This window comes from Lampetra planeri, chromosome 70 (genome assembly GCF_965212315.1).
Source record: "Lampetra planeri chromosome 70, kcLamPlan1.2.h2, whole genome shotgun sequence".
NCBI lineage: Eukaryota > Metazoa > Chordata > Hyperoartia > Petromyzontiformes > Petromyzontidae > Lampetra > Lampetra planeri.
In genome coordinates, this window is record NC_136175.1 from 250,255 (window position 1) to 270,912 (window position 20,658).

At 44.6% G+C, this 20,658-nt stretch overlaps 1 protein-coding gene across 3 annotated transcripts in view; it reads left to right on the top strand.

Moving 5' to 3' along the window:
- Window positions 1-578: 578 nt before the first annotated feature.
- Window positions 579-20,658, top strand: part of LOC144737490 (elastase-1-like) — a 61,183-nt gene continuing 41,103 nt past the window's right edge. For 2 of the 3 annotated variants that reach the window (XM_078620207.1, XM_078620206.1), the window contains exons 1-3: window positions 605-735; window positions 1,755-1,885; window positions 16,338-16,447. In XM_078620207.1, coding sequence (XP_078476333.1) covers window positions 684-735; window positions 1,755-1,885; window positions 16,338-16,447 — 293 coding nt within the window. In that variant the 5' untranslated portion in view covers window positions 605-683. Of the gene's footprint in view, window positions 736-1,754; window positions 1,886-16,337; window positions 16,448-20,658 lie in introns of all 3 variants that reach the window. The other variant, XM_078620208.1, reaches the window with a different exon arrangement.

The following is a 20,658-nucleotide window of genomic DNA, read 5'->3' on the forward strand; positions in this document are numbered from 1 at the left end:
ATATTAAATGCCAAGCATGGAATCGCTACTTATGTCAAGGACGACCTTCAAACATCTCTGTAATATATATCAACATCAGCGACACCACAGTGGTGAATGTGTACAAGGCGCCAAGCATGGAATGGCCTTGCCCTGCACTGCCACCACTACACCTGACAGTCCACATTGGGGACATCAAGATAGATACACCCTGCAAGTGTGAATCTATACAACTCATTGACCTAAAAGTAAACGTATAAAAGGTTTCATCGTGCGTTAAATAAATTAACTTGCTTTGACGTGAATGGATAACCAGGATGCAGCTACGTTTTGTATTTGTCGAGCTCAGTACAAACAATCAGAGAAGGTTGCGATGGCACCACCACTGATCCGTGAACGCGTCATGTTAAACAACCCAAAGAAGTCGGAATCACGAAGGGAATCCACTCACTATTGTAACACACGAGGACACGCACACACTTTATGACTGTACGGATCTGAATTCAGTCTTATCGCCATGAAAACACCTGCAATAAAAAAAGAGTGTGGGTAGCAGGGGAGTTAGCGGGGGGGGGGGGGGGGATCGGAGAGCGTTGCGGCAAGGGGTATTGAGTAAGATTAGAGGAGGTGAGAGGAGCAGGAAGCCAGGTGTTTAAATAGCGGTAGCGGACAGACACGGAAACCCGAGACCTTCAGAGGCAAATATGTGCACGGTGAACATCTTCAGCCTCCTGCTGGTCCTGCTGCTCAGTGAGGGTGAGTATCTCGCAGACTCACAGACTCACACAGACAAAGACAATCGTTCTAATATAGCCTTACCGGTGTTGCACGTGAGCGGGTATCGAATTTCGATTCATAGCACAGAGTGCTAACCGCTACTATATCGCTCTCCCCAGACATTAACACACAAAGACATACACACACAGACAGATTCAAACGCAATCACACACATACACTGTGTCATATATATACAAATATACTAAGTAACTTGCACATACACATACAGACACTCACACACCACTTAATTTCTCAGACTCATAAATACAAACGACACGAACACAGAGAAAGACTCAAAACAACTTACACGCATACAAACAGACACAATGACAAAGATTCCCCCATATAGCCTGTAACAGACTATTGGAGCAAGTGCTGTTAGCGAACACCTATGGAGGCCTGCACGTCACACGAGGTGGTGGGTGGCCAGTACCATGGCGATGTTTACACACAACACCAGGTACTCATTTGAGGCTGAGTCGACCTTGGGGAGGTCCATGACCGGTTCAGAAAATCGTCACTGGTGTTGCCCGTGAGCGAGAATCGAACTCGGGTCATCAGGTTTGTAGCGCAGTGCGCTAACCACTACAATACCACTCCCCACTAGACATACACATATATTGACACAAACATACGTACACAATGGAATTCTGATTCACCCCAATGCATAAACACTTATACATGGAGTTGGCGAAACATCGCAATATATGACCACAGAGCTTGGGAAATTGTTGGAGATTGAGTGTTACCTTTCCTGCGCGCATTGGTTTTCTGCGGGCACTCCAGTTTCCTCCCAAATGTATAAACACGAATTTAAAGAGTTCGTCCAACATACAACTATAGGACCTTGCGTAATTATTAACGTCGGTACTGGCTGCTCTTCGCACTTGTCTGTTGTTCCCCGCACCTCTAAATCACCCTCTCTTTAATAAATAAAAAAGTGGGTTACACATTCTGAATTATGAGATTAATATCATGTTGCTTTCTCCGTGTCCCAGGTCTTATCTCAGCCCAGGAGGATGGAGCTGTGTTACGGCGCAACCTGAAGCTTCAAGGAATCAAAATTAACCTCCAGCAGGGCCGTATCGTCAACGGTGAAGAGACGGCACGCAACAGCTGGCCCTGGCAGGTGAGAGTACACCCCCACCCCCAAACCTCCGGTGTGCTGCGTGGTGACATGGCCCTTTATTAATGCTACCCCTATCCCCTCCCTTTGATGCTGCTAATCCTGCATAATGCACGGGCATAATATGATTTTAAAGCCCCCGCCCACCTCCTACGCATTTCACAAGTAGTACTAATCGCATATCTGCATTTCCCATAAATATGCTAAAATCCTATTGATATGCAAATTATTTTGTCAAGGCGCTCTTCCCCCCCCCAACCCAGCTTAAATAGACGCTCCAAGCCTGGGGTGTGTCATTCAGACTCTGTCTTCTCGACAGACCTGTTCTTCACCTGAAGACGGCTGCTTGCGTTGTAGCCGAAACGTCGTGAGAATGATTTTATTATGTTTTATTTTTTATTATTTTTATTGTTTCAATTCTACGTGACTTTACCGAAAGAACCAACCCTGCAGTCACGAAAGCTTTAAATCGAAATTTAACTATGTTTCGCTTGAATCCAGGGGCCTGAAGACTGAACAGGGTTGATAACCAATAACACGTGTAAATCAGGAAGCGTTTTAAGGATCCTTAATGGAAGTTTTTGTGTTAGCATAAATATATAAATGTGTCGTTAAAACCCACCACCACCCGACACAGCCAACTAGTAAGGGTTGTCACGTAAAGAGAACATGCCAATTCGTCACTAGTACAGCACACCGGTGTGTTGGAGAGCCAAGCCACAAAATGTACAAACTGAGTACGACGTTTCGCCAGTAATTACAACTAGCTTCATCAGGTGGCAGCAAGATTTGTGAAGTCGTACTGTTTCGTTCCTTATATAGATGCGTAGATGTATTGACCACCCTTCTACGCTCTTGCACACTGTGGGGGGTGGGAGGATTACTGAGTCAAGGTACATTATGCATGTGCATTATGCGAGTCCTTTGAACTTGTCCTTCCTGTCTATTGTGTCTATTAAAATAGCACTACCAATGGTAATCCCTATTGAAGTACGCTGCCCTTTGTCGGCTTGTATTTAAACAATATATTATTTGATTATTCGCTTCCACGCAGCACTAAAACGGAAGCTATATGAATGGTTAAAGTTATTTTGATTTATTTTAATTTGGATAGATTCTCGAACTAGTCTTGGCCAGTCGTAGCTAGTTTTGCACAAAACTTCAACATTATCAAAATCAATTGAGTGTCCTTGTTGGCACGCGTGTTCTGCTACTGCTGACAGTTGCATTTGGGAGAATTTAATATTTTTCTGATGTTCTTTTAGTCTCGAGCTGATCATTCGTCCTGTTTGCCCAACATAACATTTACCACACGTACAGTTATTCCTGCACACACTTTCTGTTCATAGCGTTGGTAATACATCTTTAGTACAGAGATATTAAATTCTGCATTTTATGTACCGTGCCAAATCTGACTCGGATCTTTTGTTTTTCAAAACATCTGGCTAGTTTAATAAATGCCAACAAAGGGCAGCGTACTTAAACAGGGATTGCCGTTGGTAGGGATATTTTAATTAATACAATAGACAGGATGGACAAGTTCAAAGTGGTCGCATAATGCACATGCATAATGTACGTTGGCTCAGTCCATCCACCATCCCACACATTGTGCAAGAACACAGAAGGGTGGTCATACATCTACGCCTCTATATTATATAAGGAATGAAACAGTAAGACTTCTCGACAAATATGGCTGTCACATGATGAAGCGAGTTGTAATTACTGGCGAAACGTCGTACTCGGTTTGTAAATGTTGGCATGTTCTGTTTACGTGACAACCCTTACTACTTGGCTGTGTCGGGTGGTGGCGGGTTTTAATGACACATTTATATATTTACGCGATCTAACCCAAAAACCTCTATTCTGGCTGACATTGGTCGCGAAAGCCTACGTGTTTTCAGGATCATTTACCGTTTCTCAATATCAGGAACCCATTACCGATGCCAATGTAATTTTGGTAATAAATGCACTTATTGTGAGTGGTACTATTGTTTCAATTGCCGCGCTAGGAGATGGAATAGATTGATGGCCCGTGGATGGCAGGTTCTGTGTGCTAACCTTTACATGGTGAATTATTTTAGTGCTGGTTTTTCGTCGCCAAGTTTTGCATAAATACCCCTGTGAGCAAAGTGACCTTATTTATCTAGGCTAAGTTCATGGTCACAATTTAAACCTCTTACTCGAGTTTTGTTTATAGTTTAGAGATGTATCGCTGCCCTCAATTACAGACAGATGGACAGAGCTAAAAAGTTAATACTTCATTGAATCTTAATCAAAGCTTCTTAAAATTATTTGTGCACCAAACGCAATGCATGGTTTAAGCTGCGTCTCACAGCCGCTTGTGTTGTACACGTGTACACATCATGCAGATGCCATACTTCTTCCTCTTTTTGTTAACACAGCTGCTAAGCACAGACACAAAGGCCCAACATATCAAGAGGTCAGGAATGAACAGCAGCGTGAACGAGTTTTTTTGTTTTGAGCAAGGTTGTTATTATAAGCGCTTGGAAGGAGAGACAATTATGGGAGGGAGTTCCAAAGAGGAATGCGAGCGAAATAGCAAAAAGTGTTGTGGGGGAGTGGGTCAGTGAATAGGTGGGTGAGTTAGAGGGTTGTAGGAGCTAGTGAGTGAATGTGTTTTTATTATGATACGATCATCTTCTTTGGGTCTTTCGGTAAAGTCATGTAGATAAGTTAAAATAAAATAACCAAAAATAACAAAAAACTACGACGTTTCGACCGCAACACAAGCGATCGTCATCAGGAAGTATAAAGAGGGGGAAAGCTGCTGAGGCAGACTATTTTTTAAATGGTTAAAATGGGTGTAGCCCAAGGGTCATAAACGAAGTGGGCAGGGCTGGTGAATTCAGGTTATCTAGTTCAAATTTGAACTAGATAATTTAGACAAGACTCTCCTGAAACCACACTTAACATTGACGGAAAAAAATGTCTACATCTGATTGGGAACATGTAGATAACAGGACAGCCTCTTCAGCCGCACTCAATGTCAGCTAAATGCAAAGATAACCTGATTTCCACGTTCAACCTCCTTTCCAAGAAGAAGCCTGATCCCCACGTTAAAAAGTTAAATATTGACAAGAATATTATCAATCAGAATAACAGTCTAATTTCTGACAGCCTAAAATCGGTTCTAGCTAAAGGGCTAAATTTCGCAGTCACCCCTAAACACATCCCAGTTGATGATATAATTGCCCAGGTTGACGTAGACCATAAGGGTTTGGGACACATCACTGCAGACGTGGCAAGATTGGAAATTGCTGCAATCCTCAAAAACGCTAAAACACCTATTAGCAACATCAGTAAGGATGAGCGCTTTGAGCTTTCCTAATTAAAAAAGAGAAATTACATCGTCATCATCTCAGCTGACAAGAGCAATGCCACAGTCGGCATGGACAAAACAATACAATAACAACATTGAGCACCTACTTAATGATGGTAGCTATAAAATAATAAAAATAGATCCCACCAACAGCCTCGTTACGAAAACCGTCAATATCATCACTGATTCGACATCTTTAATCGAACCAAGCGATTTTCTTTAAAACCCTCTGCTGCCAAACCACACAGATTGTATGGCTTATCAAAAATCCATAAACAGGGTACACCCCTTCGTCTATCGTCTCCACTATTGACTCACCCACCTACCATTGGCCCGATTTCTGTCTGAGACCCTGCAGCCATTCACTGACAAGACCACCTCAGCTGTACTTATCTCAGCTCACTTGGTATCGTTAATTAAGGACATCTCACTATCTCCAGGTGATGTGCTCGTTAGTTTCGATGTAGTCTCTTTTTTACCAAAGTTCCTGTGCCAGCCACCATTGCAATTATTGAAGACTTGGTCCAACAAGGACTGAATGTTCATGTACCGGCCCTGGTGAGACCCTGCCACACCAACACTTACTTCACCTAGAATAGAACTTTCTACAAACAAGTTGAAAGCACCCCATTGGGTTCTCCCTTATCTCCAGTTGTAGCCAATGTTTTCATGGAAAAATTTGAGACAGATTCCATCTAGGTATCCACTCTACGTCCGTCCTTGTGGAAGAGGTACGTAGATGACACGTTTGTCATCTGGCCACATGGCCGACCAGCTCTGAACCAATTCCTCAACACATCAATTCCATACACCATCAAATTCACCATGGAGGTGAAAAGGATGGCAAGCTACCATTATTGGATGTTTCAATCGAAAGGAGACCAATTGGCTCAATGGGACACTCTGTCTACAGGAAAGCCACCCGTACAGATGCATATCTAAAACCTGACACCCACTACCATCCTTCCCAGAAGAATTCCATCATCAAAACTCTACACCATAGAGCTCGATGTATTTCCGACCATCATCACCTAGCCAATGAACTGAAACATGTGTAGTGACATAGAATGGTCACTACTGTGTCGGCCTGTACGAGGGCTGGGGGCCCCAAGGGGGTGCCTGGGGGGTCACGTGCTGGAGGGATCCGGACCTTCCCAGAGGTGGGGGAAGTGAGGCGTGTCCTGGGAAGGGAGGCGTGGCCTGAAGAGAGCCAGCCACGCCGGGGCGGAGCCAGCCATGCCAAACCAGATATAAGCGTGGTGTGAACGCAGAGCGAGGCTGTTGTACTGTACTCCAAAGTGAAGACATCATCGGTCGTCAAGTCCCGAGTCGTCGTCCTGGGCCAGGCAGGCCGTTGCCTGCCTGGTCCAGTCTGTGTCGTGTTCCAGAGTGTTAGTGAGTTGAGGAAGGTGGTTACCACCTTATGTACAGTGTTATATTACTTACCGTTTAATAAATAGTGTTGCCTCCAAGCTGCGTGTGTGTGCACCTAATTCGGTCTTACTACACATGTACACCAAGCTCTCAAGATGAATGGATATTCAGACTATACAATCCGTAAAGCTATCACCCCAACCATTTGAGGACCCAATCAAAACCATCACCTTGCCATACATAGCAGGGGTCACCAAAAAGATCTCCAAAATCATGAGCAAACACAAGAACCAGGTTCGATTTAACACAGTACATCAAATTCATGATCTGATCCCATCTGTGAAGCATGGGATTCCTCTTCTTGGTTCTTTCGGTAAAGTCACGTAGAAGGGAAGTAATAAAATAATAAAAATAAAACATAATAAAATAATTCTCACGACGTTTCAGCCACAACGCAAGCAGCCGTCCTCAGGTGAAGAACATGTCTGTCGATAAGACAGAGTCTGAATGACACGTCCTAGGCTTGGAGCGTCTATTTTAGCAGCTTAGGTGAAGAACATGTCTGTCGATAAGACAGAGTCTGAATGACACGTCCTAGGCTTGGAGCGTCTATTTAAGCAGCTTATCAACAGACATGTTCTTCACCTGAGGACGGCTGCTTGAGTTGTGGCCGAAACGCCGTGATAATTATTTTATTATGTTTTATTTTTATTATTTTATTACTTCCCTTCTACGTGACTTTACCGAAAGAACCAAGAAGATGAATCCTTGCAGTCACGAAAGCTTTAAATCGAAATCATGTGATTCCTGACATACAATACATACCACAGCATCTACAAACTAAGCTGTGTCTGCGACAGTAGTTACATTGGGGAAACTAAGCGATATGTCTTGGACTATGTTCATGAACATAAGGCAGATCTGAAAAACGGTAGGCCCAATACCTTGGCCATGGCTGATCATTGTTTTAATGTGGTGGGCTCACACAAAGGTACTTTGCAAACCCACTCGCTATCAACAAAGATTCGTTCATGAAACCATCCGCATATACAGACACAGACACAACTTCAATCGAGAAGTCGGGTATAAACTGAGCAATCATTGTGTAGAGGTGGTACGTACCGGGGTGTAGCGAGCCATTACGTAGCCGGTGTCTACATCACGGTCCGTGCATGGGGTGGCTACATCGACGTCCGCATACAGCCCCGCCCCTCGGGGGGCAGAGGGGTATATAGGGCGGTGCGCGAGAGAGCTCGGGGAGTCGTTGGAGCCAGTGAAGAAGGAAGACGGAGCAAGCTAGATAATGCCCTGGGACCCCTAGCCCCGCCGCCCTTATCAGGGCCGGGACTCTGTGTGGCTCAGTGGTGAGACCCTGGGAACCCCTGGCCCGACGTCCTTATCAGGGCCAGGTCCGATGGGCCAGTGGTTGGGACCCGTACCCTGGCTAGGTCGGGTCAGATAGCCTCCTCTAGGAAATACATAGCCGGAGGACCTGAGAGCGTAGCCAGTGTCAGGCACGCGTAGACGTAGGCTGTGTTCCTAGGCTGTATAGCTGACTGTTACTGTAGAGTGTTATAATAAATACGTGTTGCCTCCGTCAACTCGTCTCTTGCACTATTTACACCGTTACAATTGTAAAGACGTTAACAACCAGTTTAAGTCATAACTGGCTGTAATGTTCCCATCCTACCACCTTCCAATGTTAGTTGTTATTTTTGGCTCTCTGATTTTACATTAACAGTTTACATTTTCCACACTAATGTAATGGGTTCCGGAGACACTTGTAGAGGTAACTTCTTTATTACAATACAACACTCCAACAGTCCTGATACTTTGTTACAGCCTAGGTACACAGCCTATGTACACAGCCTAAATACATTACTCTGGCTACGCTCTGGGGTCCTCCGGCTACAATTACCCTAGGGGAGGCTACCTGACCCGACCCAGCCAAGATGCGGGGCTGGACTCTGGCTTCCTCGGAACTCGCCCTTACAAGGACGTAGAGCTGGGAGTCCCAGAGTCCCACCACTGGCCCTCACAGCGTCCCGGCCCTTACAAGGACAAGCAGGACGAAGGGGTCCAGGGTCCTAAGCTGGCTGGCTGGCGGGTCTTGGGTCTTGAGCTGCGACTGGCCCCGATCGGCCAGGGAGCTGCCCTTTTATGCCTCGTCCTCAACGAGGGGTGGGGTTGTGTGCGCCCCCAGATATCCCACAGAGCACACACAGCCCCCCGTTGGTGGCGCCAAGGGGCTTAACTGTCTGGGGTGCCTGGGATCCTAGCGCCTGGCGCTGAGAGCTTATCTGTCTAGGGTCCCAGAGCCCCCAGCAGTCCCTCCCCTCTTATGGCACTACACTAACACAGCCATCTCGCTCGCCAAGCTCAGTGTTGCTGCTCAGCAATAATCCATTAACATGCTAATCTCTCACATTAACATCGCCACCTCTGCGCCCTCGTCGTGGAGGTCTCCCTCCCATCTTACATAAACATGCAGATTTCTCACTTTAACATCACTAGACCCGCCTACTTCGTTTATGACCCATGGGCTACACCCATTTTAAAGCTTTTAAACAGTCTGATTCAGCAGCTTTCCCCCTCTCATTTATTCCTGATGACGATCGCTTTTGTTGTGGTCGAAACGTTGTAGTTGTTTGTTATTTTTCTTGTCATTTTTTGATATTTTCTTTGAACATATCCACGTCACTTTACCAAAAGACCCAAATAATATGAATTCCTTCAGTCATGAAAGCTTTAAGTCAAGATAAGTTTATCTGTATAAATTTAACACTTTGGCTTTCACGACCAATGTTATGACTCATAATTACGTTTGTGTCATAAACCCTCCTCCACACAAGCAACGAATAAAGTTATCACGTGAACGACAGTGAAAATTTCTTACTGCTTGTCACAACAATGTCATGTAGCCAGAACTGTGAAAAAGTCCTCCAATCTTGGACCTTCAATAGACAGTGTAACGTTATTAATGGGTGGCCGCAAGGGAGCATGGAGTGGCTGGAATTATTTTATTCTATTTTACAATATCTCATGCTATATATGGAAATGTAACGTGATAAAACAAGTACAATTACCTGTACTTCATGGCAATGTTAGATTATCATACATGACGTGAGATATGTTAATTAGGTAATCGCTTTGGTGACTGCATAACAACTCGAACCAAATTGTTTTTATCCTTTATAGTATTGCAGTAGTTTATCTGTGATCCTTCTTTGCCACTTGCTTGTGTCATTGCAACAATAAATTAGTAAAAAAATTGCGCATGTGGTCTGAAAGGTTAATTACATGCTTTTCACACTGCTTGTGGCGAAAGACACTCAATCAGTTAAAATACATCAAACTACCTATGAGCACCCCCATTGACTTGAATTTGTCCAATATTGTCACATTCACTCTTACAACATCAACGTCCCTGATGTTAATGATCTGCGTTTTCATTCTGAAATTAGCTATTCATACTTCCAGGGTCCTGTAATATGTATTTTTTGCAGCTACCAGTCTCAAATGGCGAGAGTGATGATAAGCTAACTGGTGTAGTCCACGCCCTAGGAGCTGATGAGTCCACTGACTGGAGAAACAAAAACAGCTCCACTCTCCATTTGTGCCCTTTGACGCCCCATATGGAAATTAAAATTGCAACCTCGACATTAATTCAAAACTGTCCACCCTGGATATCTGGAGAGACCATCACTGGTCTGTCTAAACCCTACTGGTCCTCGTTAACAAATCCACAAATTACCTAAATGACCACTGAGTTATTTAACTGCTTCCTGTAGCTTCAGAAGTGCCTCATTATCTCTACTAAAAGTTACATTTCTTAAAACTTTGTTTGGTAAAATAAATTTTCCGCGTTGCTGATCCACAATTCTGGAATTGCCTTGCCGCTCATGTACAGCTCCCTTTTTTTACTTCTCGATTAAACCTATACTTAACTTATTTTTTGCCTCTTGCTGTCATATTTTCACTCGTTTTGGTTGGCATACTTTTTTGTTTATGATCGTTACATTCCTCGTGACTTGAGAAACAATTGTTAAGGATTATTGATGTCTTCATTTGAAGCTTTCGTTACCGCAGGAATCCATACTCTTTGGTTCTTTCGGTGAAGTCACGTAGGTAGAAAAATATTATATTATGACGTTTTGATCGCAACACAAGCGACCGTCATCAGGTGGAACAGATAGAGCAGGAGAACTGCTGACATAGGAGAAAGAGTTGCTGCAACAAGAGTTTACATAGGATTTTGGTGGGCTCAACCCAAGGGTAAGTGGGCGGAGCTAGAGAAGGAATTTGTAAGTAAATGTAAATGTGAGAGATTAGCATGTCAATGTGAGACAGTTCCAGCCACAGGAGGCGGCTAGGCCACCTCACAGATATTTAACCTGGTGATGTACTCAGAGAGTCGGAAATAACAGCTGACCTCGGCAGGTAGCATGGAAACATCACAGCCATTTGAGACTTTACTTGTTAAGACGTTATTAACCAAGTAAAGTCTTAACTGACTGTGATGTTTCCATCCTACCTGCCGAGGTCAGCTGTTATTTCTGACTCTCTGTGTGTGTGTCTCTCTCTCTGTGCCTCCCTCTCATTATATGTACTTCTTGGTCTTAGGGGGTTGTCATTGGCACACCTCCGGTGGCTTGGCGATTGCTGCTGTACTTGCGTACCACGGATTTCCCGTGTAAAATTGCCAGGAACTGGCTAAACAGGCCCACATATGCAAACAATCAAATAAATGCAACACTTAACCTGTTTGTATCTATATTGGTCGTTGTGGGTCTCTATGCATATCTATGAGTATTGGTGTATCTTTATATTACCTATTAAATAAATTTTTGTCTGTATGTCTGTGTGTGTGGCTGCGCACTTGCAAAGGATTTGGATCTCAAATGGTGGGGTTGACGTATAAAAAAATTGCCAAGTACCACGCCGTAAGCCCCGCGGTGAGGAAGCGCTATTCCTTTTTCACATCTGTCAACTTAAAAGTTTCAGTTTCATTTATTAGGTATAACCCTATGAGCCATGCGGCTCTTGACTTGGGTGCAACCCCGAAAAACAAAAATATAAACAAGGAACATCTTAAAGTGACTACACGCAACAGAAAAATGCTGGAAAAAACAGCAACGTCTTCCAACGTTGTGTGCAAAAATCCCGGGTGGATGCAAATCAAACAATAACAACCACAAGACAATTTAGATTAAAGTTATCAGGCTAACTCTGTACTACAACAAACACACATGGCTAAACCAAAACTTTTTAAAATCACCAAAATAAAGCTATAAAAACAATGTAACAGTGACCATAGGAACTGTGATTCAAATTTAACAATAAACAATATACATAACATGTATGACCAAACTTAGCAGCCATAGCTGGCTGCTTGAGTCACTCTATAACAGCAGGAGTATCAGTCGCAGAATCAAACATTTTCAAGACACCTTTAAAGATCAGCACACTATAATAAAAATGCAAGATCACACTTAATTAAAGTACTTTAATTAGCAATTCTGTGCAGTTTCCGTACATTTATTTAATTATTATGGTCCAGTGTAATGTCCCCCCCCTCACTCCAATGCGTGCAGTTTCTACTATAGACACTGTAGAAATTTAAATTATAGCGCTTGTATAGTATTATTGTAGCGCGGCTGGGGGGATGGTGGGGGGGGGGGGGGGGGGTCCAGCACCCAGCCTAGCATGGTGCCACCTCGTCCGGCTGGGCAATCTAGGTGAGTCCGGGGGCTCTGCATGGGTATAGGCCTCACCACACCACTTTGTCAGGTGAGTACTTTGAGTTATACAGTCTATATATACTGCTATAGAGTCAGCATGTACTACTAAAGTGACAGCAGGTACCACCGCAGTAAGTATACACTGCTGTAATCATAGCAGGTAGAACCACAGTATGCACTGCTGTAGTGAAAGCAGGTTCCACCACAGTATGCACTGCTGTAATAATAGCAGGTCCCATCACAGTCATGATGCATTGCTGTTATCATAGCAGGTACCACCACAATCAGTATGCACTGCTGTAATCATACAGGTTTTATGCACTGCTATAATCATAGCAGATACTACCACCGTATCTACTGCTGCAATCATAGCAGGTACCACCACAGTCAATATGCACTGCTGGAATCATAGCAGGAACCACCACAATTCGTATGAATGGCTGTAATCATAGCAGGTGCCACCACAGTCAGTATGCACTGCTGTAATCATACAGGTTTTATGCACTGCTATAATCATAGCAGATACTACCACGTATCTACTGCTGCAATCATAGCAGGTACCACCACAGTCAATATGCACTGCTGGAATCATAGCAGGAACCACCACAATTCGTATGAATGGCTGTAATCATAGCAGGTGCCACCACAGTCAGTATGCACTGCTGTAATCATACAGGTTGTATGCACTGCTATAATCATAGCAGATACTACCACCGTATCTACTGTTGCAATCATAGCAGGTACCACCACAGTCAATATGCACTGCTGTAATCATACAGGTTTTATGCACTGCTATAATCATAGCAGATACTACCACCGTATCTACTGCTGCAATCATAGCAGGTACCACCACAGTCAATATGCACTGCTATAATCATAGCAGGAACCACCACAGTCAGTGTGCACAGCTGTTATTATAGTAGGTACAAGCACAGTCAGTATTCACTGCTATAATCATAGCAGGTACCACCAGTCAGAATGCACTGCTGTAATTATAGCAGTTACCACCACAGTCAGTATACACTGCTGTAGTGCAAGAAGGGATCACCACAGTCAGTATGCTCTGCAGTAATCATAGCAGGTACCACCACAGTTTGCACGGCTGTTATCATAGCTGGTACCACCACAGTCATTATGCACTGCAATCATAGCAGGTACCAGCACAGTTAGTATGCACTGCTGTAATCATAGCAGGTACCACCACAGTATTTTCTGCTGTAATGATAGCAGGTACCACCAAAGAATGCACTGCTGTAATCATAGCAGGTACCACCACAGTATTTTATGCTGTAATCATAGCAGATACAACCAAAGTATGCACTGCTGTAATCATATCAGGTACCACCTGTAGGCACAGCTTTCTTGTACCAAAAAATAAGCTACACCTTGTGGGAGCAATACGTCTGACGCGTGTTTGAGTTGTCTTAAATAAAACAGTTTCTTTATTTCTTAGTTGCACAAAAACGAGCGGTTTCTCAAGTGATGTCTTTGCCTGTTTACGTACTGTATCATGTTGTTGCACGGTCAAAGACCCCCCCCCACCTCCTACGCATTCCACAAGTAGTGACTAATCCCATATCTGCATTTCCCATAAATATGCTAAATTCCTCTTGATATGCAAATTCCTTGTCAAGGCGCCCCCTCCCCCTCCAACCCAGCTTAAATATATGCTGCCAAGCATGGTGGTGCCCATTCAGACGCTGTCTTTCCGACAGACCTGTTCTTCACCTGAGGACGGCTGCTTGCATTGTGGCCGAAACGTCGTGAGAATTATTTTATTATGTTTTATTTCTATTATTTTATTATTTCCCTTCTACTTGACTTTACCGAAAGAACCAATAAGATATAACCAGTCTATCAACAAATGTATGACAGATGTACATCAAATGTATACACAGAAATAATACGTTCACTTTTTGTCTTATGGCTCTTACATTACCAGCCCCTAATTAGCTAGGCAGGGAGCATACCAATTAACTTTTCCTTAAGAGCCACACAACTCTAAATAATAAGCTTTACTTATAACAATAATAAGTTCTTGTATTTCTGCCACTTATTGGCTTTCTTGAGCCTTCTCTTTATCTTATACGTATACGTTCATATTGCTTCTTGTAACAGACAGAGCTTTGTAATAGATCGATCTAGTGTGCTGAACTTTTTTTTAACACACACACACAATGGACTGAACCGTTGGCGTCTGGCATGGTCTTGATAATTCTTCTGGCTGAAGCGGATTAGGTCGATTTCAGCCTGGGTCAAAATTTTCACTGTCAGCGGTTCCTTTTCCATTGTTGCTTTGAGTTTCTGCATGCACTTCAGTCGCTGTACCGGAAAAATTTACATCTGGTACTAATATAATGGGAGGCTGATCAATGCCCAGGTGCGGTCAAGGGATGGCTCCCTATTGGTCAACCACGTTATGTATGCCGATGACCTGGTAATTGCAGCTCACTCAGAGGAGGAGTTGGAGGCGCTGCTGCTGAAATTGGAGTGTGCCACAAAGAGGTGGGGCCTTACCATCAGCCCCACCAAAACGAAAAACCTACCTGGGTATTTTGTACCATCGGGCACTCCACCCCCACAACTCCCAATCGGTGATGGGGCAGTTGTGGAGAGAGTGGAGAGTTACCCGTACCTGAGCAGTGTGCTCATGACCGGCTCCGGTTTAACAGCAGAGGTCTCACTCCGAATAAGTCGAGCGCATTATCTTTTCATCGGTTGCGTAATGCTGTGCGGAAGCTACCTGGTCTGTCACTCCGCACGAAGCTTCGGGTCTTTTCGGCCACAGTAATTTCCTCCATTCTCTATGCTGGCGAAACGTGGACACCCCTAATGGAAGATCTTCGCCAGTTAGAAACATTTAGGCTGGCCTGCCAACGATCATTCCTGGGTTTAACCAGGCTGGATTGTGTGAAGAGCTCACAAATCCTCAAGAGATCTGGACGAAGTCCCATCGGTGAGCACCTCCGGCAGGCAAGGCTGCATTGGCTGGGCCATGTAGCCCGCATGCCCAATCACCGCATGCCCAAACAGCTTTTGTTCGGCCAGATCGAGGGGGCTAAGCGGGCGCCGCACAGGCAAGAGAAGAGATGGAGTAACGTGGTACAGGAGTATGTGGAGCTGAGTGGACTTGCCGATGACTGGTACCAGCGGTGTCAAAATTGGCCTCTGTGGAGGAATCTCGTGAAGGACGCTACTGGGCAGTTGGAAGCAGTCGCCCTCCAACAACAACAGACGGCGGAGGAGTGACGCTCACAACAACGAGCGGAGCGCCGGGTGGTGAAAGCGCAGCAAGTTGTCACAGTAGGGGGCACAGGTGGTGCATCAGCCAGTCATCTCGGTCATCTCAGTCAGTCGACTCGTGGCACCTGGGTCTGCCCCGTGACCTCCTGCCAGCGGGCGTTCGACACTTCACGCGGCCTCAAGGTGGCCTGGCAAAAGAGTTGTGGTGACGTCAACGCCACTTAGTGGTGAATGCCGGTTGTTGTTGTGTGTGTGTGTGGCTAGATGTGTTTGTGTGTGTGGGTCGATATCTGTGTGTATGTACGTCGATGTGTGTGTCTTTTTTGCCTGGTCAACGCCGGGTACTTCCCGCTAGTGAGTCTATATATCTCTCTGTGTCTCTATGCATCTTTCTGATAATCAATGTATTTCTATGAGCCTCTTTGTATCCCTATGTGTCTCTGTGTATCTATATTCATCTGTTCGTAAAATATCCAAGAAACTGGCTAAACGGTATCATTCGCAAAAATAAATCAAATAAACTCAAAACTCATGAACAGCAGAACGAATCAGCTCTTAAACAGATCTCTCTGGAACGCCAAAGATGCTTCACGTGGATCCCTCGGTCCCTGCTGCTCAACCCTGCAGTCTGGTGGCTGAACATAGCAAGGGTGAAAATCTATACTGTATCGTACTGAACATGATCTTGAATGGCAAATTTCTGCTGTGCTTTTCTGATATAAAACAGCTTCTCACGTATATTGTAATGTCATTGCAGATTTCACTCGCGACTGCATGGTTTCCTGAAAGTCCTAATGATATCTACCACACGTGCGGAGGCGTCTTCCTCAACAGTAACTGGGTGCTGACTGCTGCCCATTGCATCGAGTGAGTGAGCCATTCACTGCAGACACCACACATTACCAAGTGTGATCCTGGAACGTTAAGACGTCACGTCTAACTCCTGACAAAATCTCAGCCCAGTGACACATTTTAATTACTTATCCAAGAAGACGGACTGCATGGTGACTGGTCCGTTTCCAGCACCATTCACTGATTTCTCCCACCACGGCAAAGTACGTTCCAGGGAAATTGGCAGCATGGCACACGTGAGGACACGTGAGGGTACGACAAAGCGACGTGGAAGATTTTTTAGGTAATTCTAGATTTGAAGTTTTCGTGACTGCAAGCATCTTTGGTTTTTTCGGTAAAGTCACGTAGGTAAAAAATAAAATAAAATCAATAAAAAATGAAAAAACTAAATTAAATCACAAAATATAATAAGATAAAATAAAAACAACTAAATTAAATCACGCCGTTTCGAAGGCAACACAAGTCTCCGTCATCAGGTGTGACTGCTCCAGCAAAATTACTGTAGCGTATAATGAGAGCTATTTAGAGACGCATGTTTATATAGGGTACGAGAGGGGGGGAGGAGCCAAGTGGCCGAGGGGGGGAGAGCACGTGAGCACGCGGCATCGCGGGCGGTTGGGCAGGGGGATTGACTGAGTTAAGCCGATAGATAAGCATAATTTCCTTTGTGATGCTGGCGTGAGGGTGAGGGCAAGGGGAGCGCCTGTACATCGAATGGGTGGCAGAAACGGGTGGGGGGAGACGGGGGGGGGAACATTTTTTTGCGCTATTGAAACCCAGTTGTACATCAAATATCTTGGTGATGTTGGTGTATAAAGCTGGAAGACTGGAAATATGGATATGCCTGTAAACAATAAGGCAGCTAAAGTTTAACTTGGTTAATTACATCCTTCCAATGATTGCTCAATTTGAATCCATCCTCTCGGTTCAAGTTATGTCTATGTTTGTGTATCTGGATGGCTTCATGGACAAATCTTTGGTAGTATCCAGGAGGCTTGCAGAGAACTTTGGTATCGGAGAACACAATATCATGAGAGCCCGCAGTGTTATTACAGTGGTCAGCTACGGCAGAAGAAATCGTTCTGCCGTGTTTCAAATCTGACTTGTGCTCGCGAATGCGGTCAGAAATATGTCATTTCGTTTCCCCGAAATAACAATCACCACAGATGCAACTCAGTTTGTAGACACCAGGGCACTGTAAGTCAGGAATGACATCCTTTACGGATGGGATCAGATCATGGATTTTGTGTACTGTACTGAATCGGACCTGGATCTTGTGTTTGTTTAGAATTTTGGAAATCGTTTTGGTAACGCCTGCTATGTATGGCAACGTAATGATTTTGATCGGAGTCTCAGGGGGTTGTTTCTCCCCGGTAGGAGAAACAGCTTGGCGGATAGCACGGTCCGAGTATCCGTTCATCTTGAGGGCCAGATGTACATGTTTTAATTCACTGGCCAGGTGGTGTTGGTCAGAGATGCAGTGGGCCCTATGGTATAGTGTTTTGATGAGGGAATTATTTTGTGCGAGATGGTGGTGGAATCAGGCTTCAGGTATAAATCTGTGTTCCTGTAAACAGAATGTCCCAAAGAGCCATTGGGCCTCCTCTCAAACAGAACATCCAAGAATGGTAGCTTGCCATCCTTCTTCACTTCCATGGTGAATTTGATGGATGGGTGTATGGAGTTGATGTGGTCTCGAAATTAGTTCAATGCTGGGAGGCCATGTGGCCAAATTACGAAAATGTCATCCACATATCTCTTCCACAGGAAAGGACGCAGGGTGGATGTCTGGATGGCGTCTGTTTAAAATGTCTCCATGAAAACATTGGCGATCACTGGTGACAAGGAGGAACCCATAGGGGTACCCTAATTTTGTTTGTAGAAGGTACCATTCCAGGTGAAGTACGTGTTGGTGAGGCACCAGTGCAGGAACATCAGGGTTCAGTCCATGTTGAACTAAGTCTTCAATTATTGTTATGGTGTCAGGCACTGGAATAGAGAGACCACATCAACGCTGACGAGGACATCATCATGAGACAGTGCAATGTCCTTGACTAGAGAGACCAAGTGAGATGAGTTAAGTACTGTTGAGGTGGTCTTGCCAGTGAAGGGAAGCAGAGTATCCGATAGAAAACGAGCTAGTTTGTAGGTAGGTGAATTGATCGTGGACACCATGGGCCGTAGTGGGGTACCTTCTTTATGGATCTTACTCGCATAGCTCTGCTTAAATCTATGTTTATCTCAGCCATACCATCACATTAAAGAGTTTAGCTACGCAACACCAATTTATTCCTATATAAAACAACTTAATGGTGGTGAGATGTTAACTTCCTTGCCTGGTATACAGATGGTTGTGGATTCAATCCAGAGCCTAAATCATGTATATTTGGAGTTTCATGTTATCCCCGTGGTTGCGTGGATTTTTCTCCGGGCCTCCGGTTTTACCCTCCACATTTAAAAACATACCCAGAAAGTATTTGGCTGCTATGAATTTCCACACAATAAGCCACTTCATTGAGCTATCATTTGTGGCCATGTTGCTTCTGAAAAAAAGCTATATAGCTCAGTGGGCATTACCTGTAAAAAAATAGTAAAATTTGACCTTCCACACTCATGGTCATCCAGATGGTAAATGCAGTGAAGTTGTCTCTGATTACATTACACATACAACCAACACAGACTCAGCATAGCTGCATAGTGCATTATATTCACAACAATTCAGATTGGAGAACAGCACTGTGGCCTCATGCTGGCTATCTCTATGAGGAGGGATTAGAGGCCTAGGCTGGATCATTTCTCCTGCCCGAACCCTTTGGTTCTTCCAAAACGCTGCTCTCGGAGTCGCATTGGTATCTACCACTGTTTGCACCCGGATGAGAAAATTGCACAGGGTAAAATCCCACTGCCATCATCCATGTGGACATTATATTCACTACGTTTAAAACATTCTTAATTTAGTGAGATAAAAACAAATGTGCGAGTTACCTGCACTTACAGCTGGGTTCACTGTTCAGCTCACTCCTGCTGATGGTGGTGTTGGACGAGCTGGGAGAAGTTTATGCTTAGTGACTGTCTGCACGGAACTGCCTCCAGAGCTTTTATCCACCAAGACTCTGCCATGCATCTCCTCCAGACCCGTCTTCTCGCATGTTTAAATTGTTTTGTCAAGATTTGTTGAAACGAGCTGCTGATTCAGTCGGGCATCAGAAGGTGATTGGCCAACCATTCGAGCAATAATTTTCTCAAGTTCAGGAAACTTCTTTCATCCACCAGCTCACAAAGAGATAATGCACCGCCCTACAGTTTATCACAACAGTGAAGACGGTTCAAGCGTACCCGTTATACACTGCGTATGAATACATACTTCTAAGATGGTCTTGATACATTGGGCTGTTTGGCTAACCTGGAGGAAACCATGCAGACAAATTCCAAAAGAGAACACCAGTCGCCATCCATCACTATGCGGTGGCATGAAACCACGTGCTTGTGCCAGGGTAGGTGCACTCTCAATAGAAGGTCACGGGTCAAACCAACAGAAGGTGTCAATAATAACTGACTGAGATGACTGACAGATGCACTGCCTGTGCTCCCCACTGTGCCAATCAGGAGTATTTTCTGCGCATTGTTGTTGCAGGGAAACTGCCTAAAACGTATTGTTAGCATCTTCTGTGCGCCTCCTTCATAGAGGCCGATCTTGATATCGCTGGCACCAGTTGTCGGCAAGTCCGCTCAGCTTCACATCCTCCAGTACCATATCAGTTCATGTCCTCTCTAGCCCATGCTGTGCCCATTTAGTCCCATCTGTGCGGCCAAACAGAAGCAGCTTGGGCATGTGGGGGCTGGGCATATTGGCTACATGACTCCACCAACACCGCCTGGAGGAGCTCGCTGATAGAACTGTGCCCCAATATCTCAAGGATATTCGAGATTCTCAAACAATCTAGTCTGATTAAAGCCTAAATGTATAGAACCAGTGCAGATTTCCCTTTGAAGAGATCCGAGTTTCATCAGCATAGAGAAGGAACGGCCTAACTGTGGCCGAGATGACTCGGTGCCCTGTATAGAGCAATAGGCCACATCGATGCCTCTACCCCCACTTGCCACTTTCATCTGTTCAATATTCGAAAAATCCGTCTCCTCATCTTACTCTCTGCTGCTAAACTCCTACTGAACATCTGTGAAAAGGAGCTTCATAGCTCATCATATGTCTCAATGATAAACAAAGT